At 37.8% G+C, this 20747-nt stretch overlaps 1 protein-coding gene across 6 annotated transcripts in view; it reads left to right on the top strand.

The window, feature by feature from the left end:
* dync2h1 (dynein cytoplasmic 2 heavy chain 1) overlaps positions 1–20747 on the top strand; it is a 104790-nt gene that overhangs the window by 19167 nt on the left and 64876 nt on the right. For 2 of the 6 annotated variants that reach the window (XM_081614290.1, XM_081614291.1), the window contains exons 36-62: positions 1978–2183; positions 2578–2760; positions 3280–3462; positions 3816–4039; positions 4270–4385; positions 5953–6155; positions 6262–6393; positions 6870–7002; positions 7155–7362; positions 7593–7722; positions 8035–8190; positions 8282–8541; positions 10363–10609; positions 10733–10884; positions 10996–11140; positions 11566–11668; positions 13302–13466; positions 14111–14235; positions 14481–14729; positions 15015–15123; positions 15623–15736; positions 16176–16318; positions 17008–17086; positions 17538–17701; positions 18324–18461; positions 20357–20470; positions 20582–20742. In XM_081614290.1, coding sequence (XP_081470416.1) covers positions 1978–2183; positions 2578–2760; positions 3280–3462; positions 3816–4039; positions 4270–4385; positions 5953–6155; positions 6262–6393; positions 6870–7002; positions 7155–7362; positions 7593–7722; positions 8035–8190; positions 8282–8541; positions 10363–10609; positions 10733–10884; positions 10996–11140; positions 11566–11668; positions 13302–13466; positions 14111–14235; positions 14481–14729; positions 15015–15123; positions 15623–15736; positions 16176–16318; positions 17008–17086; positions 17538–17701; positions 18324–18461; positions 20357–20470; positions 20582–20742 — 4342 coding nt within the window. The remainder of the gene's footprint in view (positions 1–1977; positions 2184–2577; positions 2761–3279; positions 3463–3815; positions 4040–4269; positions 4386–5952; positions 6156–6261; positions 6394–6869; positions 7003–7154; positions 7363–7592; positions 7723–8034; positions 8191–8281; positions 8542–10362; positions 10610–10732; positions 10885–10995; positions 11141–11565; positions 11669–13301; positions 13467–14110; positions 14236–14480; positions 14730–15014; positions 15124–15622; positions 15737–16175; positions 16319–17007; positions 17087–17537; positions 17702–18323; positions 18462–20356; positions 20471–20581; positions 20743–20747) is intronic. The other 4 variants (XM_081614294.1, XM_081614292.1, XM_081614295.1 and 1 more) reach the window with 4 other exon arrangements.

The raw sequence follows: 20747 nt of genomic DNA, 5'->3' as shown, positions 1-20747 counted from the left end.
CTCACTGTGATTGAAATGTTTTGTTGTATTTGTACAGGGGACTTTGAGATAAGCTGCTCATGACTGATCTCGTGTGAATTTGTTCATAGGGGCAGTACCGTTATAAACTCTAGACAGTTTCTGACTTAAAGCTATAATGACCCAAGGCTTAAAATATGGCTTCACAAAGTGTGACAATCTTTTTTTTCTTTTTCTCAGAACTAACATATATAAAAAAGAAAAAAATAACTCTTCCATTTTAATGCAGGTTTGTTATTCATGCATGAGATGAAAAGTTCCTACCTTGCACTTGTAATGGCACCATTTTATGGGACATTGCTGAAAAATGCTAATCCAGCATGACTTTCAAAAATCCACATACTGTAGCAGCATTGCTTATTTCTATACTTTCATCTGTGAAATGTATCTGGGGGCAATTTTTTCTCACTGTAAGAAACTGGCAAAATGTGACTCCAGGCTTTTAAGAACGGTTATAGAGGACCTTTCTGTGTAATTTATTAAAGCATTGCATTGTAGATTAGCCTTATAAGATGTTTACAGATAACAAGGTTCATTCTGAGACTATTTTGCACTTAAGCCTCAGCTATTCAAATGTAAAATGTTTTCAAGATAGCATCTCATTACATTACGGAATCCCTTAAGTACAACCTGGAGAGGCTGTAGCCTGTTCACAGTAATTAAAGCAGCTAAAGTAATGCCAGAAGGGAACATCTAATTTCCAGATTTACATAAAAGAGCTGTTAACCAAAAAGGAGAAGAGGAACTTTTTTCCTTTGCCACAGAGACGAAACCGGTTAGCAATTTGACAACATATTTGGCTACATATTTTATCTGCTCCCACGCACAGCCTTGGATGCATCTCTTTTTAACATCCGTGAAGTAAATTTGCTATTTTTATCTTGATAATTATTATTTTTTGCTTATAAAAAGGGTTAAAAATTCTACATTAAATTTAATTTTTTACATAAGATTTAGCAGCTATACTCTGCTAAATCTTATGTGTTTGATCATGAGAATAAATGTGTCCGATAGCCTTTGAGTCATTTGACAACATATAAACATGGTATTACTTAGAATTAGGCATCATTTTTGTGGAAACATTTTAAATCAGGAAGTTGCCTAAGAGGAATGACCTCCAGTCACAGCATTTGTCGTGCAAGCAAAATTACTGCTGCAGCTTGGAAACGGTCTTTCATCAGCCATGACGGTTCTGTTTTCATTCTGTGCACCAAACATAATACTCATCTGGATGAGTTGGAAACTAGACTCACTTTCTAAATTGCCTCAAGTACAATTTTCAGCATTTTATAACATCAAGCCCAAAAAAACAAGCATCCGTTTTTTTCTGTTCACTGACCTGTATCAAAAATAACTATCAACTCATCGATGAACTGTGTGATTCGATGTACTTTTTTGTAGTTGAATAAATATTAGATCTAGGAACATGCTTTGATGCAAGACTGATTCTCGCGTAGATCTTTAGTTGTCTCTTGGATTCAAACATCCTATGTCTATTAAACAATTAACATTTATTTGCCTTTTATGCTGTGTAATTGTTAGTAAATCAACAGTAAATTGTTAAATACCGCAATTGGTCTAAAAGAAAAATGGAAGTTGGCGTTGGCCAGAAAATGTCTGATCGTTGCATTTCTAATTCTTTCTTTGCATTTCTAATGAGAGCAGCCTGTTTTATAATAGATTAAAAGGTGTCATCTTCTCATCTCCATTCTGTTTTTAGCATGGAGGAGATCCTGACAGAGTATTCTTATAACCTGAAGATCGACAAATGAAATTAAAAAATGAAAGATTTCCCTGTGAACCAAAAATACTTTGTACATATGATTACATTACACTGTTTTCTGTTGTGCAATATATTAGCTTTACTAGGGATATCTCTTAATACATGTGACTATCTTTTCATGTGATAAGATTTTGCCTGTTCATATTGTTAATATTTATGCATGTCCTCCTGCTCAGAGTCCAGTATCCTGCAGCTGAAGCTGAAAGCGTTGATCTTAGATATCATTCACAACATCAGCGTGGTGAAGCAGCTCAACCAGGCAGGCGTCACCAGTACTGATGACTGGGCCTGGAAGAAACAGCTCCGCTTCTACATTGGAACAGACAAAAGCTGCCGCATACACATGGTGGACGCACAGTTCAGCTACACCTATGAGTACCAGGTGGGACGAAAGCAAATATAAGCATGTCAACCACAAACAAGCTGCACGTTAACTTAAAATGAAGTCGCTTATTCTTCACACCGTGCAGGGATTTTCATTGTACCAGAAATGGTAATTCCGCTTTTGACCTTTTGGGGGCACTGTTTATGCAAATATCACAAGCTCAGAATAACCTTGGTGCAGAGAACATCTTTTCCCCACTGCAGTTCTCAGTAAACACATGCTATACTCTTTACCTATATTTTGTTTTTCTTTTCTTCAAAGATACCTCACTGTTTGCCTTTTAGTAGTTGCTGACGTGTTTTTGTACCTTTGGTGCCCTTTTGCTAAAATTTTTACTTCTTCTTTTTAACTGACTCCTCTGTGTCACACGTTCTCTCTCAATCTCTCTCAGGGGAATGCTGCTAAGTTGGTGCACACACCGCTGACCGACAAATGCTACCTGACTCTGACTCAGGCCATGAAGATGGGGCTCGGTGGGAACCCCTATGGGCCCGCTGGCACAGGAAAGACTGAGTCTGTCAAAGCTCTGGGGGGGCTCTTCGGACGCCAGGTGTTGGTGTTCAACTGTGACGAGGTGCAAAGAAACTTCATACGTGGGCAGGAATAGTTGACTGTTGACACTTTTTAAAGGGTATTAATGCTTAAAAAGTATTCAAATTGCATCCTTCAACAAGGATGTAATTTGAAGAACTTGAAAAATGTTTTAAATCAGTTGGATGAGACATATTGTTTTATGATATATTTGCACCTTGTTTATCTTCTTTTGGTAGGACTGACACTGTTTCGGATTTCCATTTAGTTCTCACGTGCATTTTTTGGGGAACAATTTAGATGAGCATTACTACTGTATGATATTCTAATAAGTTAATTATTCAGTAAGGATTTAGTTATTTATTCCATTATGATTAGGTTCCATTATTTACAATGTTAGTGGCATACAGTGGCTCTCGAAGTTTGACCACCCATGATAAAATACCAGGTTTTGAGATTCAAAAATTTGCCAATAATAAAAGTGATGGACGGACAGACGGACGGATGACTCGTTATTGAAGAAAACACAACATTCTTTTTTTTCCACTCTTTCTTTTTCCAGGGCATAGATGTGAAGTCAATGGGAAGAATATTTGTTGGGTTGGTAAAGTGTGGAGCGTGGGGCTGCTTTGATGAGTTCAACCGTTTAGAAGAAGCTGTGCTGTCTGCAGTTTCCATGCAGATTCAGGCCATCCAAGACTCATTGAAACACCACAAAAAGAGCTGTGAGCTGCTGGGAAAGGAGGTAAGACGATCAAAAAAGTAGAACCTGACAGATTCTTTTTAAACTACTAAACCACAAACAGTTAAACAATTATGTTTTGTGTGATTGTGCAAGTTTTTTATTATAAAATTATATATGCTACTTGCTTGTGGTACAGTGCCTTTTACTGACTTTCACCTCAAGTCAAATTCTGTTTTAAGTGGTTATTTATTCATTAGTGATCATCATTAATAATAACACTAATAATCATTTTTTATTAGTGTTGTTGTGTCTTTTGCAATCAGTCGAATAAAACAAAAGTGTTAAAATAATATCTAAAAAAAATTTTTTGTTATGGAGAAGAGCTTTTTTTTTTATTTCATTCCATTTTCCAGGTGGAATTGGACCCCAACTCTGGAATTTTCATCACTTTGAACCCAGCAGGGAAAGGCTATGGGGGGAGGCAGAAGCTTCCAGACAACCTGAAGCAACTGTTCAGGCCTGTGGCCATGAGTCGGCCAGACAATGAGCTCATTGCTGAAGTCATCCTCTACTCAGAGGGCTTCAAAAATGGAGAAGTACTGGGACGTAAGCTCGTCGCAATCTTTAACTTGGCCAGGTAATAACTATGTGGGGGAATTCTTTGTGGTACTGGCATTTGTTTTGAAAACTTCCTGTTGCAATTGTCACTCTGATTTTGTGGTTCATTAAGTATTACAATCACTAGTGCCTAAAAGTGTATGTTAACTTTGTGAGTATATTTTCCCTAAATCTCCAACCTTGAGCGCTACAGTTGGTGCTGAAGTTAACTGAGACTTCGTGGAAATAAGCCTCTATTTGTGTATCCAGGGAGTTGTTGACACCCCAGCAGCACTATGACTGGGGTTTGCGAGCGCTGAAGACTGTGCTTAAAGCCTGTGGCAGTCTTCTGCAGCAACAGAGGAGAGGTCATAACAAGGAGAAGAGTAAGTCCCCAACTAGCTCTTTTTTTTTTTCTCCAATATTTTTCTGAGGCAATTTTACCTCTCCAATCTCAGTGCATGACAAGAAAATTATAAGGAAATGGTTGCATCTTTTGCTAATCTCTCAAGAAGCATCCTTTGCTATCCCTAAGCTAAAACACACTTGTGGTACACAAATCTGTCAGTGACTATCATATTTGAAAAATGTTGCAAAAGCAGAGGGAAATATTTGAAAATCTTATTGAGCGGTATGACCATAAATCCATCAACTGCTGAAAGAAAGACATCTTTATTATAGCCAATCAAATGATATGACTGATGCTTTCTTTCCTTCTGAATTTGAAGTGATTCTAATAAAGGAAGTCATTTGATTTGGAGGATGAGTGGAGATTGGAAGAAAGAAAAAAAAAACTGTAAAAATTGCTGCAAGTGTCATGAATTGATGTTTTGACTGATTACACTCCCTAGTCTGAAAATATTAGTTTATGCTATCAGAACAAAGTTAAATAGATTGTTTTTCATCAGTGCCTGAAGGCAGAGGTTTGATTGTCTGACACTTTCCACAGTAGTATAGTCATGCCAGAATCTAATATCACTAAAATACTGACATTAGATGCTGTGTTAGGAAAACGACTAAATTTGTGGCAACTTCAAGAGCATTTTGAAACGGTTTTTGGCAATATGCACCTATGCATATTGCCAGGCTTCTTGTGCAGTCTGGAGAGGTGTGTAGTTTGATTTCAGGTCTGGGTAAGTATGGAAATAGAAACTAAAAATATTAAGAAATATTGGTTTTCCACACTCCCATACTTTACTTTACGTTGCTTTGGGGTCCGATGGTAGTTGTGGATGCAACCTTGACAGCCCTGTTAAAATGCCGAATATAGCAAAAATAATATATGGACAAAAACATTCTCAAAAACATTGCTGTGGGAGCTTTAAAAACATGTAAATCTTTTGTGTAAAATTTAGCTCGAAGCAGAATCCTGTCCTTCCTCCTATATTTTAATGGAATACAATTTTAGTTTCCAAAGACCTCAAATGACTGCAGTTTAACTGCAGTTTCTCCTCTCCTGCTCTTAAAACCTCTTTGTTAGCGGTCTCTTATACCTGGCTGTCATTTTTGCTTTTGTTCCACTCACCACTTCCCTAACTTCCTAGTACTTTCCTCCATTCTCTTTGAAATCCCAATGGTCCACTACTCACTTTTTATCTGTCCAACATGTGGCCAGACACTCTACGAGTCTCCAAGGTTGTCTTGTTTGTCTGTGTTGTGTGTAAAAAAAAAAAAAAAAAAAGAATAGAAAAAAAGACAAACCGCAATTGCGCCTCCAGGAAAGACAAATGACTTTGGAGAGAACAAAAGTATTGACAAACTCTAAGATTATAATAGGTTTTTTCAATTAGCACAGTTTTAACAAGGGATGTGTGGAAGAACAAAGGTAATGATGACTTCAGAAGTTAACTCTTTTGTCTTTAATTCTACACCGGCCTCGTTTTGTTTTTCTTTACAGTTTTCGATTTAAAACATGTTTTCAATGTTGTTTCTGTTGTGTCTTTCAACCACAAGCAGTTCAGGAGAGTAATCTGGTGGTGCAGGCACTGAGACTGAACACCATGTCCAAGCTGACATTTGCAGACAGCTCTCGTTTTGACGCCCTGGTCAGAGATGTCTTCTCTGGAGTTAATTTCACTGATGTGGAGGACCAGATCCTGATAGATGCGTTAACACAAGTCTACTCGGAGGCACAGCTGGAACTCATACCCAGCCAGGTGTGTGTTGTACATTCAGAATATTCCGACGAAGCAACAAATGTTTTGTTAGAACAATTAGAAGTCAAAGAAGCACTACAAAGAAGCTGATTGTTGATTGTTTCAGCTGAAGAAAGCAATGGAGCTGAATGAACAGCTGAGACAACGTATGGGTGTCGTGATTGTGGGGCCAAGCGGAGCTGGCAAGTCTACACTGTGGAGGATGCTAAGAGCTGCTCTCAACAAGACTGGCAAACTGGTAGGAAAATAATGTCCATCTTGGATTTTCAGGAATTAGTATGCACTTCCATCTCAATTATCAATAATGGTATTAATAATCATTATAATAAATAATTTTCTCAGAAAATAAATTGCAGGTTTCTATTAACTTTGAGCCATGATCATCAAAAATGAACTGACATAAACAGCTTGAAATATACCGCATTGCGTGTAATGAATCTTAACTTGCATAAGTTTCACTTTTTGATTTAACTGAAAGCAGTTGAGCTCTTTAATGAAATTCAAAAAATTGAGGTGCAGCTATAAGTTTAGCATGATGAATATTGGATTTTAATATATTTATGTTGCAATTTATTGTTTAACTTGAAGTAAAATTCTTCAGAAACATCCAGATTTGCAATTGTTGAAAAAAATTTGGAAGCTTAATAAGAGAGTTAAAAAAAAGCAAGCTTTCTCAAGCCTATCATCAAAGTGTGCTCCTTATGATCTCTGAAGGTAAAACGGTACACAATGAATCCTAAAGCCATGCCCAGGCAGCAGCTCTTGGGACATATAGACATGGACACCAGAGAATGGTCTGATGGTGTTCTCACCCACAGTGCCAGGACTGTGGTCAGAGAACCACAAGGTAAGATTCACCGATATGTGCTGCTTATCAAGACGTTTTACAGCTGAGATGGAGACAAAATACTTATTTAAACCTTACCTATTAAATTCTATTTTGACATAATGACGCTGACTGGAGTATGGCACATGCATTGTACTTCTTTTGTTTTCCAGATGTGAACTCCTGGATAGTGTGTGATGGAGACATTGACCCGGAGTGGGTTGAAAGTCTAAACTCTGTCCTTGATGATAATCGTTTGTTAACCATGCCCAGTGGCGAGCGCATCCAGTTTGGACCCAATGTGAACTTCCTGTTTGAGACCCATGACCTGAGCTGTGCCTCTCCAGCAACCATATCTCGCATGGGCATGATCTTTCTCAGGTCAGGCAGTATTCAAAGAAAGCTTAAACATGCAGTTGCGTCAGATCTTTTCAATTTCTTAGTTTGTGGTTTCATTTTTTATTTTTTTTATGAAGCATTATTTTATTGATTTTGGCTGTGTTAAGTCATTGGTGTGCAGCACTTTGGTGCAACGTTTGCTTCTTTAAAGTGCTGTTGAAACAGATTTAACCTTTTCATTTATCCCATATTTGTCCTGCTTGCATCCCTAGTGACGAAGACATTGATGTTGGTGCTTTGGTGAAGTCATGGATAAGGGGTCAGCCTGAGGAGTGTCGCAGTAACCTAGAAAACTGGCTGGGGGACTACTTCCAAAGAGCTCTGGACTGGGTTCTTAAACAGGCAGGTTACTTCCAATAGACCATGGGTCAAACAAAACAATCTGTGATTGTATTTAATGTAAAATCCGTAATTTTTTTCTTTGAGGTTTATTCAATTTTGATAGAATTTTACACACCCAAAAAACTGTGGCCGTGTTTGCTAGATATAGGTAAACTCTAGACTTGTCCTAATACAGGTGAATGCATTGACTAAGAGCTTAGTTTTTAATAGCTAACATTCTACGACTACTAATCACCAAGACTCACTTCTTGTTGGCACATGTTTTGAGTGAACCTTGTGTATCTCAGATTCCATCTTTTTTCTGACGTCCAGAATGACTTTGTGGTGGAAACTAGTCTGGTGGGCACAGTATTGAATTCTTTGTCCCACCTCAATGCTGTGTCTGAGAGAGGAGAGTTTATTGTTGGTCTTCTACGGGGCCTTGGAGGAAATCTCAATCTCAAGACACGACAAGAGCTTGCTAAAGAGGTATGGACTGTTTTTTTGTGTGTTTTTTTTTGAGTTGTAATCTGCAGGTCTCAAAGTCCTAATTAAGCATTCCTGCTTTTTAATCCTGCAGTTGCTGAGCTGGGCAAGAGAAAGTCCACCAGATGCCAGAAAACCACTTGATACCTTCTATAATTCCGACAGTGGCCACCTAGCAGCTTATACATTTCAACGTCCTGAGGAGCTCACCTTGGAGCATTTTTTTCACACACATGTTCTGCCTGTAATAGAGACTCCTGGCATGCAGAGAGGTCTGCACGGTTTCTCCCCATGGCTTACAGCTCGGCACAGGCAGCCCTTCATGGTGGTTGGACCAGAGGGCTGCGGAAAGGGGTAGTTACACATGCACTACACAAGGGCACACAAATACAATATGCAGATATGTTTAAGCCATAAAAAAACAGTAAAGTGGTTTCCACCTTTTAGGTTTAATCTGCAGTTTCCTCCACTTGAAAAGGCAGCTTTCTTCACAAGATTTTAAACTGGACTTCACCTAATGACCAATAATTAATTCTTTCGTATCGCTCCTGTTTTGAAAGTTGCCGCGACTAAAACCGGTGAAAAACCTTCAAACAAGAAAACACACACACAAAAAAAATCGTGTTGGAAATATAACTCAATAAACCAAAATTAGCATAACCTCAAAATTAAACACCTCTTAAACAAATAATAATTATCCTTGAAACTAAGTATAAAATATCCAGCATGAAGCTACCTCAAATCAAGTAAACATTAGTTTAGTTAGTTTTAGCTTTTTTGTTTTAGATGGTACCATTTAAAAATGCACATTTTGACTACACTTTAATAAACATAGACCATGTGCAACATGAATTTTAAATTTCCCGATTTTTACCAGACTCAGTTTTTAGTGTGATTTTAGGAGGCAGGTGGAATACTCCACAGCCGAGCACGTACGGGTATGAATGTTATTAAACACTCCTCTTCGGCACTCTGTGGGTTTGGAAACGGGCTTGGGAGTCGGTGCCTGAGGGTACCTGCTGTAACCTGCAGGTTATAGCGGAACAGTGCATCAGTACTTCAGGACCTGATGGTTCGAATTCCACAAATTAGTTTTTCATGGACTCACCAAGAAGCCAGCCATTGGGTGATTATTGTAGGCATGAAGGCTGAACACAAATACATGTCACATATTACAGATTGTTAATGGTATAAAATTGTGACATTTTTTTCCTCCTTTCTACTTTTTTTTTTCAAGGCAGTTTTAACCAACAGTAGAAAAGCTGCATGAAAACTCAAGATTTGCATCTAATATATTAAATCTTTTAACTCTCACGTGACAAAACAGTATAGTATTAAATAAACTTCAAGATTACATATCCAATCAAGGTCCCTATTCCATTTTCTTACGTTGTTCTTTTTTTGGAAGGAAAAGGTTAACAAGATCACAGTGGAGAAGAATTTATTATGCTTTAGAGACAGAGTTGTTTAAATCAAGCCCAAGAAATGACAAAATCACACAATCAGCAACTAAATCAAAGCAACTTTTATTCAAAACTTGGCCTTTCTTATGAAAGCACTGACAGCTCAAAATAAGAATTCAATCTGTGTTTACTGCTCTCAGGTGTGCACGTGTTCACCAGGAGTTGTTCTGTTAGAAATAATTGCGTCCTCCACCAGGCACTAAAAGAACAATGGTCACTCAGTTTGTCTTTTACTCTTAAGTTCAGTCTGTTGTTTTTTTGTTTTTTTTTCTTATCTTGCTTCCCTCTGTCTAAAAGTTCACCGTTCCAGCTAGGTCACTGGGCTTGTCGATTGGTTCCTCAGAAAAATAACAAGAAATTTAGTAACAAGCGATAACAGAGCAAAACGTAATCCGCTTGTACATGCAGTCACTTGCCAGATGTTTTCTCATCCTCATAAAATATGTATCCTTCCCTTTGGGTCTGCTATTACAAACATTGTCCTAAGATCCAAAGAGACTCTTTTATTAAAAGCAACACAGATGTTAGTTCTTCTCATTCTTGCTCACTGTTCTGACACAATCCAAACATAAATGATACCGAGCTGTGTTAAAACTAAGCTGTATATTTTAACTGATCTGAAATGTCGCTGCAGTATGTGATCACGTCTAGGAATACATTAAGTGCTTGAATGTTTCATTTGTCCCCTTTTTGTATATCGCTTACTATCTAGCATGCTGCTGCGCTACGCCTTTGCTTCGCTGCGTTCCACACAAGTCGCCGTGGTTCACTGCAGCGCCCAGACCTCCTCTCGCCACGTCCTCCAGAAGCTCAGCCAGACATGTCTGTTGCTCAGCTCAAACACGGGCCGGGTGTTCAGACCTAAGGACTGTGAGAACCTAGTCCTTTACTTAAAGAATATCAATCTGCCCAAACCAGACAAATGGGGAACCAGTAACCTTATAGCCTTTCTGCAACAGGTAAAGATGATCACAAAGATGGAGATCAGCCAACATGACGTTTCCCAATCACATTAGTAAAGTGAAGCCAGTCTGACATAATCTTACAGTAGTACCTCTTTTACTCTTTCAATTTTGATCCAGGTTTTGACGTATAAGGGGTTTTATGATGAAAATCTGGAGTGGGTGAGCCTTGAGAATATTCAGGTGGTGGCCTCCATGTCAACAGGAGGTACGGTCGGCACCCATTCACTCACCTCCCGCTTCTCCTCAATCGTACGCATCTGCGCCATAGAGTAAGTATGGAACTAGTTCCGCAGACCCCGAGATGAGTTCATTCCCATGTTAATCGTAGTTCTCTTGAACTTTCTATTTTCTTTCCCTCTGTTATTTTACTCTGCGTCTAGCTATCCAGACAGAGAGCAGCTGCAGACCATCTACTCAGCTTACCTTCAACCAATTCTCCATCATAGCCTGGGGAACCAAGCTGCCTGGGCCAGCACAGGAAAAACGCACCAGCTGGCAGGATCTCTTGTGCAAGTCTATGAACAGGTATTGAGGGTATTCATTTCCCGCAGATGTTTTTTTTTCTGACTATATGTCAGGGAAAAACATATAGCCATGGCTATGGCTGATTCAGTTTATATACAAACTGAATCAGCCATAGTGCTTATATGATTTCCTGTTGACGTTTCCCTGAAAAGAAACAGCTTTAGTGTAATGTCATGTATGCAGGAGGGCAGCCATAACACAACTCAGAGTTAATCTCATTTAAATGTCAACTAGCTTAAATGGTGACTTTTATGCTTCACAAATGTATTAAAAACTTCCAACTGATGTGGAGGTGATCCTTGGAGGATTCCCCATGTATTAGATATTAAAGGCTGTGAACAGAACAGTTCTCCTTACCTGTTGTTGAGGTCTGGTTCACTTGGTTTTGTTTTAACATGTATTGTTTTTGTTTCTGCCCCCATTAGGTCAGAACAAAGTTTACAGTGGACGACCACAGTCACTACCTGTTCACACCTTGTATCCTCACAGAATGGGTTCTCAGTTTGCTGCGATATGATCTTACTGCAGGTAACTACAGCCAGTAGTCAAATTTCACATAAATCAGCATCTGGTCATGTTATGTGCTCTACGTTTTTTGATAAAATCTGGTAAAAAAAAAATTGGTTTGCTTTTTTTAAATTTTTTTTTAAAAGTAAATCTTTTGAAAAACAAAAACAAAACAACAATTGATCTTATGTCTGTAAATAACTTTGTATCCATTTTAGATCCAAAGCTTATGACAAAAAAAGTGAATTTAATGACAAGTATTAAGTCCTTAAAGTCATTTCAGGAAAAAAATATTTGTTGTACAAGATGAATCTTCAATATATGTAATCATAAAAAAATCTCCATAAAGCCTGGTGTTTGGATGCTTTACATTTTCACCACCTCCCTTTTTTTTTCTTTCATTTTTTTCTCCTCTTTCTTCAGTTCCCTTTTGTCACTTGCCTTGCTCTCCTTTGATCCTCTCTTCCTTCTTCTCTTCTTCTGTTGCTCCTTTTCCTCTTTGTCGAATGTATTCCTTCTGTGATAATCCCATTATTTACTTTAATTAAATGTCGCTATACAAAATTAATAAATTTTCCTATGATGATCAATTCTTCTAACTTTGCATCTTCCTTCCATTTCCCTACCTTGCTGATTACCTTCTTTCTGGTATGTATAAACTTTATCTTCTTTTCTCTGTGATTTTCCTTGTGCATTTGTCTTCGCTGAGTTTGGCTGTGCATGGATGCATTGGTGCCATTTTTATTTACTTTTATAACTTTAGTGTTTAAGTCATTACAATGTGACTTTTTGACAGCAAATTTAAGGCACGGAATCATCTTGTCATCTCGCTGTAACATACAGTTCTGTCGAGAATACCTAGATCTGGCTGTATATATGGATATTACATTTAAAACCGCCACCTACGAAAAAAAACAACATTTTTCAGACTAGTCACCCCCACCTACACACACCTGCCAGAAGGCCTTCCTACAGTGACATTGTGCTCTGAGAAAGAGACAGCTGGGAGCCCTGCAATAACTGGTTTGAACATTTTCTAACAGCACAGCCTAATGTGGTACACATAGCCCTCAGACACTCCAAATACCAATTTAATGGGATATGAAGGCGTCTGTAGAATCCAAGTCCACTCCACAGAGATACTAGAACAGTCAGAGCCTAACAAAGACAAAGTTTGTTTTCTGACTTATCAGAAAACAAACTTTTCTGAGCAAAAGAGGATTTAGTAGTAAAAGAGGAATCTACTCGTTGTAGTGGTCTTAAAATTAACTATGATTTGTGTATAACATGTTTTTTTTTTTTTAGTTTTTAATAATGTTGCCAACTTTTTATGTCGATTTCCAGGTATGAATTGTGTTTTTCTTTAGAACTGAGAGAGTTCTGTTTTACTTCTTTTTTTTTTTTTTTACCAAGACAGCTGCCAAAGAAACTCAGTCGGTTAATACTTTGTAACTTAATCTTATGTAAAAAATATTATACTATTGAGCAAGTTATGGAAAAATCTGTTAAGTATTTTTTTTTCTTTTCTTTTTATTTTATTTTAATAAAAAATGGGGAATAGAAGTTCATCATTTTAATGTTCATAGCAAATCTATGTAATTTTTTGTAAGTGAAAGTGTGAAAATGTCTATTTGTCTATCCTCTTCCTTTTCAGCTCAATCTAATTTAACAGACAGCGTCTTGGAAGTGGTTGCTTACGAGGGCAGGAGGCTGTTCAGAGACCGGCTGGTTTCTTCTAAAGACATTCACAACTTCGACAACATTCTCTCCTCCATCATTCAGGGAGAGTGGGGCTCTGCCGCTCTGGACAACATGAGTGGTATGAAGCAGCTCTTACTTATCTAAATCATCAGCCGTTATGTTTATTCATATATTCATAGCAGAAATATGTTTTATACTAGAGATAATTTGCTTCAAGCTGTGCATATCACATACATTTACCAAATGCCACTCATGCCTGAATAATAACTGTAATGTATAACCTCAGAGCTTGTTTGACAGTTTTGCATCTGGCAGCTTTTCTGCTAATGGTCTTTCCACGTTCTGCGAACCTGCAGCAAATTAATCATTTCTTTCTTTTTCCCCAGTCGGTTTCTTTAAATCACATGACTAACACACAAACTGTGTGATTAGTGAAGTATTTTATCCACTGATTGTAGAGGAATGCCCCCCAGTGGTGATAAAATCAAATTTATATCTACATGTTGCAGGTTGGAGGTGTCAGGAATTGGCTATAAATTGGGATTGTAGATGGCAAGGTGTCAAAAATACTTTGCTTGAACCTTCTAGAATAAAAATAGATCAAGTCATATATGAATTAAGAATACCATCTCTTAGTTTTTATGCGGTATAGCTCTTCAAAAACAGTGTGAATGCGTAATATAAATTGTGCTTACACCATTTCAGTAGCACATGTGTAGTTATGTTATTAATTGTTTGGACTATTTCTTTCCCTTTCTGAAGATGGTTTCTACGTGACGTGGGGCTCCTCTGAAGGGCCTGTCATGGCTCCAGGCCAGGCTCTGCCTCCTCACGGAAAACAGCTTGGTTGTCTGGGTTCTGCTGATTTGAAACAGGTTATACTGAAGGTATAAAAAGAAAAAACAAAATAAGAAAGAAATTACATATTTTCTGTATCGGCTTCGACTGTTGCATAAATATGGATTTACATACACAATTACTCACATTTTTACACCTCAATTATAAACACTGTTGTTATGTGCTGCCACTCTACTCTTGTGGGTTACACGCTTGTTTTTTTGTCGTTTTCTTTGTTGTTCATCACATTTTTTAAATTCATTTAAATTCTGGTTCGTGCTTTCTCTTCTAACAGGGAGTTACACTGTACAGTCGAGACAACAAAGAGCTCGACCTTCTACTGTTCTGGGAAGTGTGTGACTTTGTGTCCAGAGTGGATCGGGTCCTGAGTCGACCTGGTGGCTCTCTGCTTCTGGCAGGAAGGAGCGGAGTGGGCCGGCACACCGCCACGTGCCTGGTGTCACACATGCTCGGATACACGATGTTCACACCTAAAATCTCACGCGGATATACCCTTAAAAATTTCAGCAACGATCTTAAGATGGTGAGAAAGGCCTAGTTACCTTTGCCTGCTTCATATGAATGCCAAACAATTGCAGAGATTTTTACAGGATGCTCGTAGAGTTTCTCACAAAATAGCTACAAATGGCCTGTGGTTCATTTAAAACTTTTTTTTTTGTCTTAGTAATTAACCGCAACTGTTTAAGCATAAAGAAAAGAAAGTTATTATTAAACAAAAAAGATTTTGTCTGCATGTCTCTGCTGTATTTATACTGACCTTTTTTTATGTATCAGGTATAACAAATATGTTTGTGTACTTGACACTTAGGTGATGCAAATGGCCGGTCTGGACGGTCAGCAGGTGGTTCTCCTGTTGGAGGATTATCAGTTTGTCCATCCAGCTTTTTTAGAGATGGTAAACAGTCTGCTGTCTTCAGGTTTGTATTACATAATCTGCTTCATCCTTCCATCATTGTGACTCCAAGTACCAAAACAATTATATAGTTTTGTTTTTTTTTTCTGAAAATGCTATTTGTGGCATCTAAGGAACTTTAGATGCTTTTTATTAAAGATTAAAAACAAATCTTAAAAATGGTTATGGCAACACATTTAAAAAGCTGAGAAAAAGGGGAGAAACTTTACAGAAAAGTGAAGAATTTTAATAACACTGCAAAGGCTTGTACATTTATTCCATTGTTTGATGTGCGATGAAAAGTGATGCAAAAGAAACATCTATGAAAATGTGGGATTCGTGTTTAAACTCTAACCACTGCTGAAACACTACATCATATTGGTTTCCTTGGATTCACAATTTTAAGCTTGTATCAAAAACACCTGGCAAAGTTAAGTCAGGTAAAGTCACGTACTTTGGCATTAAAAGTGTACAGCAACCCTTGTTCTGCTCTTTTTATCCAAAACAAACTGTTCTGCATTTAGGTGAGGTTCCAGGTCTGTATACCCCAGAGGAACTGGAGCCTTTGCTTTCATCACTCAAGGATGCAGCGTCCCAGGATGGCTTCACCAGACCACTCTACGACTATTTTTCCCACAGTGAGTGCAGGATAATGATTATAATAGAATTCCATATATGCCCATTTTTTTATTTTTTTTTATTTCAGTATGTGCTCATCTGTAAAGTACAGACTGCACACTCAACCTCCTTTCTCTGCCAATCTTTGTTACATGTGATATTTCCTATCACAACTTGTTCTAGCCTTTGATTTTATCTGACTCTGGTCTTCTGTATCCCCGCTGTGCAGTGGTGTGTGCTGTAGATACAGTGCCGTGCCACCGAGGCTGAGGTTACTGTGAGAGAATCAAATCAATAGCTCTATTATTGTCACAGTTAATCCCCTAAAATGCTCCCTGCTCAATTTCACTTTCCACCTCTGCTGCAGCAATATATACTGGAAAAAATTATCTTAGACACAACGCTAGTTTCTGTCTGTGTACCCTTTGCGATACAACATCCAATATTCATGTTATTCAGGAATTCAACAGAACCTCCACATTGTCCTGATCATGGACTGCTCCAATTCTAACTTCACAATCAACTGTGAAAGTAATCCAGCTTTCTACCGCAAGTGCTCCGTCCAGTGGATGGAAGGATGGTCAGAGAGCAGCATGAAGAAGGTCAGTGCAGGACAACCAATTAATGCTGCTGAGTTTTTCTGCATTTTTATAATTGATTTCAAACTATAAATTTTAAAAAAGCAATGCACAAACAAAATGTATTTGTTTGCTTGATACAAGATTTATATATCAGATACAACAGATATTTAAATGAAAGTAATTTCCCAAACCAGAAGCCGGATCCAGTTTCTCAAACATCCCTTATTAGGAGGTGCTCTGATGGAGAGGTTCATTCTGGGGAAATGTAATTTCAATAGACATTAAAACAACATCTTTAAAACACTGCAGTAAAGATTAGGTACAGAAAAAATGTCTTATGGACAAATTATTGGACAAAACATAGTCTGACTTTATAAATACACCTATAGATCTTCTCTCCTAATGAGCGAAGATTACCTTTAAATGAACCAAGTAGTAGAGCTACTCCTGACATTAGCAGTGCTTTGTCAGACTTCCTCTCCCATAGGCAGCGCTTGTGGATGAGGGTTTTGTGTTTTTACTGTTTGCTTTTTGTCTTCTCAGAAATTATCCACATTCTTGCTCAGTATGATGAATCTAGTCAGTGACTAAATACATAAAAAGATATTGTTTTAAATTCACATAAAACTAACGTGTTTTATCTGTGACTCCAAAGGAACAGATTCATCATTGCTTTCTATGAAAATCTAACATTCCCTATTTTGGATTAGATTCCAGAGTTAGTGCTGGCGAAAACAGAGCAAGGAGATGAGAATGAAAAAAAGAAGGCAACCAAAAGGAAAAGCTCAGGTAGGAGGGGATGGACAAAAGTACAAAAATAATATTTTCTATTTGTGTGTGTGTATTAATGAATTATTTTTGGGCTGTTGTGTCATTTCCTTTTATAAGTTCATTAATGCATGTGCGTTAATTTTTAAGAAATGTATCTGACATGTCCTAGATATATTGCTCACTGTGTTAATGATCCAAAAACAAATTTGTGTTTTTCAGATTACAGTGATTGTAACAGCTGCATCCACACGTGCAATAAAAAGAAGATTACCAAACATATGTCTTGCTAGATATTATTTTTCTATGTTTCGTTTATTTATTATTTTGCTCTCATTTAACTAAATCACTCTTGAAAATTACCCAGATGTCCGATTGAGTCCAAGTCAAGACTGATGCATAAGTATCAATTAAAAACAAATTCTGATAAGAAGTTTGTGATTAAAACCATTTTTTTATCCTTGAATATCAGCAGGGTCAGAACAAGGAGACCTGGGTCGTTTGTTCCTGATGGTCCATGAATCATGCAAAGAAAACGGTGCGACGCCAAGCCAGTACATGGCCTTCCTGCATGTGTACACGACACTACACAGCCGGAAGCAAAACCAGCTTACGACGAGGCAGCAGCATCTACAGGTAAGTGTCAGCCACGCGTCATGCACCAAATGGTTTTCCCATCTTTACATCTATTTCTTTAAGAAATATTTTTTCTGCTGTTATCTACTTTCTTGGGAGTTTTGCCTTCTAAAAGTATTCATACACCTATACGTTAAGATATTTTTGTATCACAATATTTCACATTTTAAACACATACTTCAATATTTTTATTGGGATTTGATGTAATATATGGAAACAAAATGCTGAATATATGTACAGTGCAGTTAAAGGCGATGAAACCGAAAAGCTTGTTTGTAGGTATTCAACCACCTGAAGTATTACTTTGTAGAACCGCCAGCTTTTTAGATTTGTTCTGAAAAATAATGATGTTCAAAACAGTTAAAGTAACAAAATGCTGTTTTGATCAAATGGAGAGTATCTTCCCTAGTAGATGATTAAAACAGATTAATGCAATGTTTTCTTAATTTGCTAGAGGATTTGGGATCATGTCATTTTTGCACGATTAGATTAGTCTTTTTGTTAAAGCATCGGTCTTAAACGTTTACAAGTGAGTGTTTTAGTAAGACGCCACATGTTCCCGATTTGCATAAATCCTGATTGTGTCTCATCTATCACGTCTTAAGTTGGCTTGTGTCTTCAGGCAGGTGTGTCCAAGCTGAATGAGGCCAAAGCATTGGTTGATGATTTAAAGAGGCGGGCTGCCGAGCAGAGCGAGCTGCTGAAAACCAAACAACAGGAGGCAGATGCTGCCCTGCAGGAAATCACCTCCTCCATGCAGGTGTGTTTGTGTCTGTGTTGCTTTCTGTGTACATGTATGTTTGTGGCAATCATTGTTAAGCTGGGCAGTTCTCCTCCAGGCTTTCATGTCTTTTGCAACCCACCTCTTCTCATAATGCACCAAACTTTTCTTGGATTTCCCCTGGCTGTGCCTTCCTGTAGTGAAAACTTTTTTTTTATTTACCTTATGAGCATATATGTGCACTTGTTTGTTTTGTTTCTTCCCATCTCTTGATACTTGTTTCCATTTTGGTTTCCGGGTTGTGTCTTGAGGACAGACGGCTGAATGAAAGGACTGATAAAAAGGAAGCTGAAGTTCTTCAGTATTCACTCTGTGGGGAATGTGCATTTTCATTTTGATGGAGTAAGGAGGGAGAAAAGTGAAAAAGTAAAACAACAAATGTCAGTGGAAGCAGTTTGCAGAGAGATAATTAACCACTAGACTCGTCCCCTTGGACTGTAGCAGCGAGGCTGCCTGTGGAGAGCAAGACAGCAGGAGAGAAAAAAAACGAGCTGAGACAACAAGAGGAAAGCTGGAAACACACATCTATTGAGGCTTAATCATAATGGGAACATTCAATCCAGCTTGTGTTAAAAGTAGTATATTAGTCACCTTTTGACTTTGGAAGAGTTCAATAAATTAAGAGTTTTGCATTGGATCAACTGTGGCTGGACGATAAGGCTGAAAAGTGTATCACGATATAAGCATTTCATATCAGTCGATATCGATAATTATTGATAAATTTTTTTGGTTGTAAATATCTGAAATGCTGCAAAACATCCTTTTCTGTTTTATCCACAGTTTTTACTCTACGCCGTTGTTTATTTTAAGCAGGTATGAGGCACAGTGGCAAAACCTTAAACTGTTGTTGCGCAAGTTACACAATAAGTTGTTGCTAGGGAACCAAAGAGTGAGTGAATTAGTTGATGCCAGTCGCCATGCTTAGCTGGCCGTAAGAGGTTGAGTGGCTAATTCTCGTCCAGTCCAGACATATGTCATTATTAATAGATCGCAAAAAAATAAATTTCCCTTTCCATCCTGAATTGCAATTTCTGTCTTTGGTAATCCCAAAACTGGATCCACGAGAAAAGCTTGTATAAATTAAAATAGAAATTTTCCATTCACTCAACACTCAGCATGACATCTAAATTTTGGGCATTTTCAGATGCATGTGAAGTTTTTTCCCCTGAATTTTCAAGTTGAGCATTTTTCTGTACATGCCAGCCAATTTCTTTTTTGCATGACAATCACAGTTGAGGTCAGATGAGTGCTTTGATGCAGTGGGGTTTTCTAACACAACACTGATCCCAAACATATATGGAAACTGGTTTTAGGAATGGATAGAGGAAGCATCTGGAATGGCCTTCCAAATGCCTTGATGTGAAACCCATTAAAATGTAGTGTTTTATGCTTAAAAGTTTTCTGTGTTCCATGAGAACCAACTATTTTAATTTTAATTAGAGCAATTCTGCCAAGAAGAGTGGTTAATAAGATGGGATTATCCCAGAAACTTTTTTGCTTCAGATTGTGAATTTGAGGTGCATCTCAAGGGACTGTTAATCTGATATTAGTTAATCTAACATTAGTGTGATTTTGATATATTTCTTATTTTATATTAGCAAAAAGCATAATAAATTCAAACTTGAGCACTCAATTTTTGATTTTGTTATTCATTCAACAAAAAAAAAAATAATAATAAGCCTTTGCTGAATGACTGTAAACCTTCACAAGAACTGCATCAGTAATGAGTTGAATATCAAAACATTAAATATCCCCTTTTTTTCTCAAGCACTTTGCTATTTTGGAGTTTGTTTGTTTCGTACTCTACTTTAGGTCATCAAAATGTATCATTTTAATTTAGAGCAAGTTCTTTTTTTTTTTTTTTAACAATCCAGAATGCCAGTGACCAGAAGACAGAAATGGAAAAAATCAAAGAGAAAATGGCTCAGGAAATGTCCAAGATTGAAGAGAGAAAAGCCAAAATAGATGATGAGTTGAAGGAAGTGCAAGTAAGTTCTTGGCTTCACTGCCTTGCCCATTACTAGAAAAGCATGCCGTACATTTTCAATGCTAGCAGTCTCATTTGCATTATCGCTCACTTAACCATGCTGCCCCTGCAGCCTTTGGTAGATGAAGCCAAGCGTGCAGTTGGAAACATCAAGCCTGAAGCTCTGTCTGAGATCCGCTCCCTCCGCATGCCCCCCGATGTCATCAGAGACATCCTTGAGGGAGTGCTGAGACTTATGGGCGTCTTTGACACCACCTGGGTCAGCATGAAAAGGTAAC

This window comes from Poecilia reticulata, chromosome 13, assembly GCF_904066995.2.
Source record: "Poecilia reticulata chromosome 13, P_reticulata-male-v2, whole genome shotgun sequence".
Taxonomy (NCBI): domain Eukaryota; kingdom Metazoa; phylum Chordata; class Actinopteri; order Cyprinodontiformes; family Poeciliidae; genus Poecilia; species Poecilia reticulata.
Note: the sequence above shows the minus strand (reverse complement) of the source record. Positions and strands in the feature narration are given on the sequence as shown.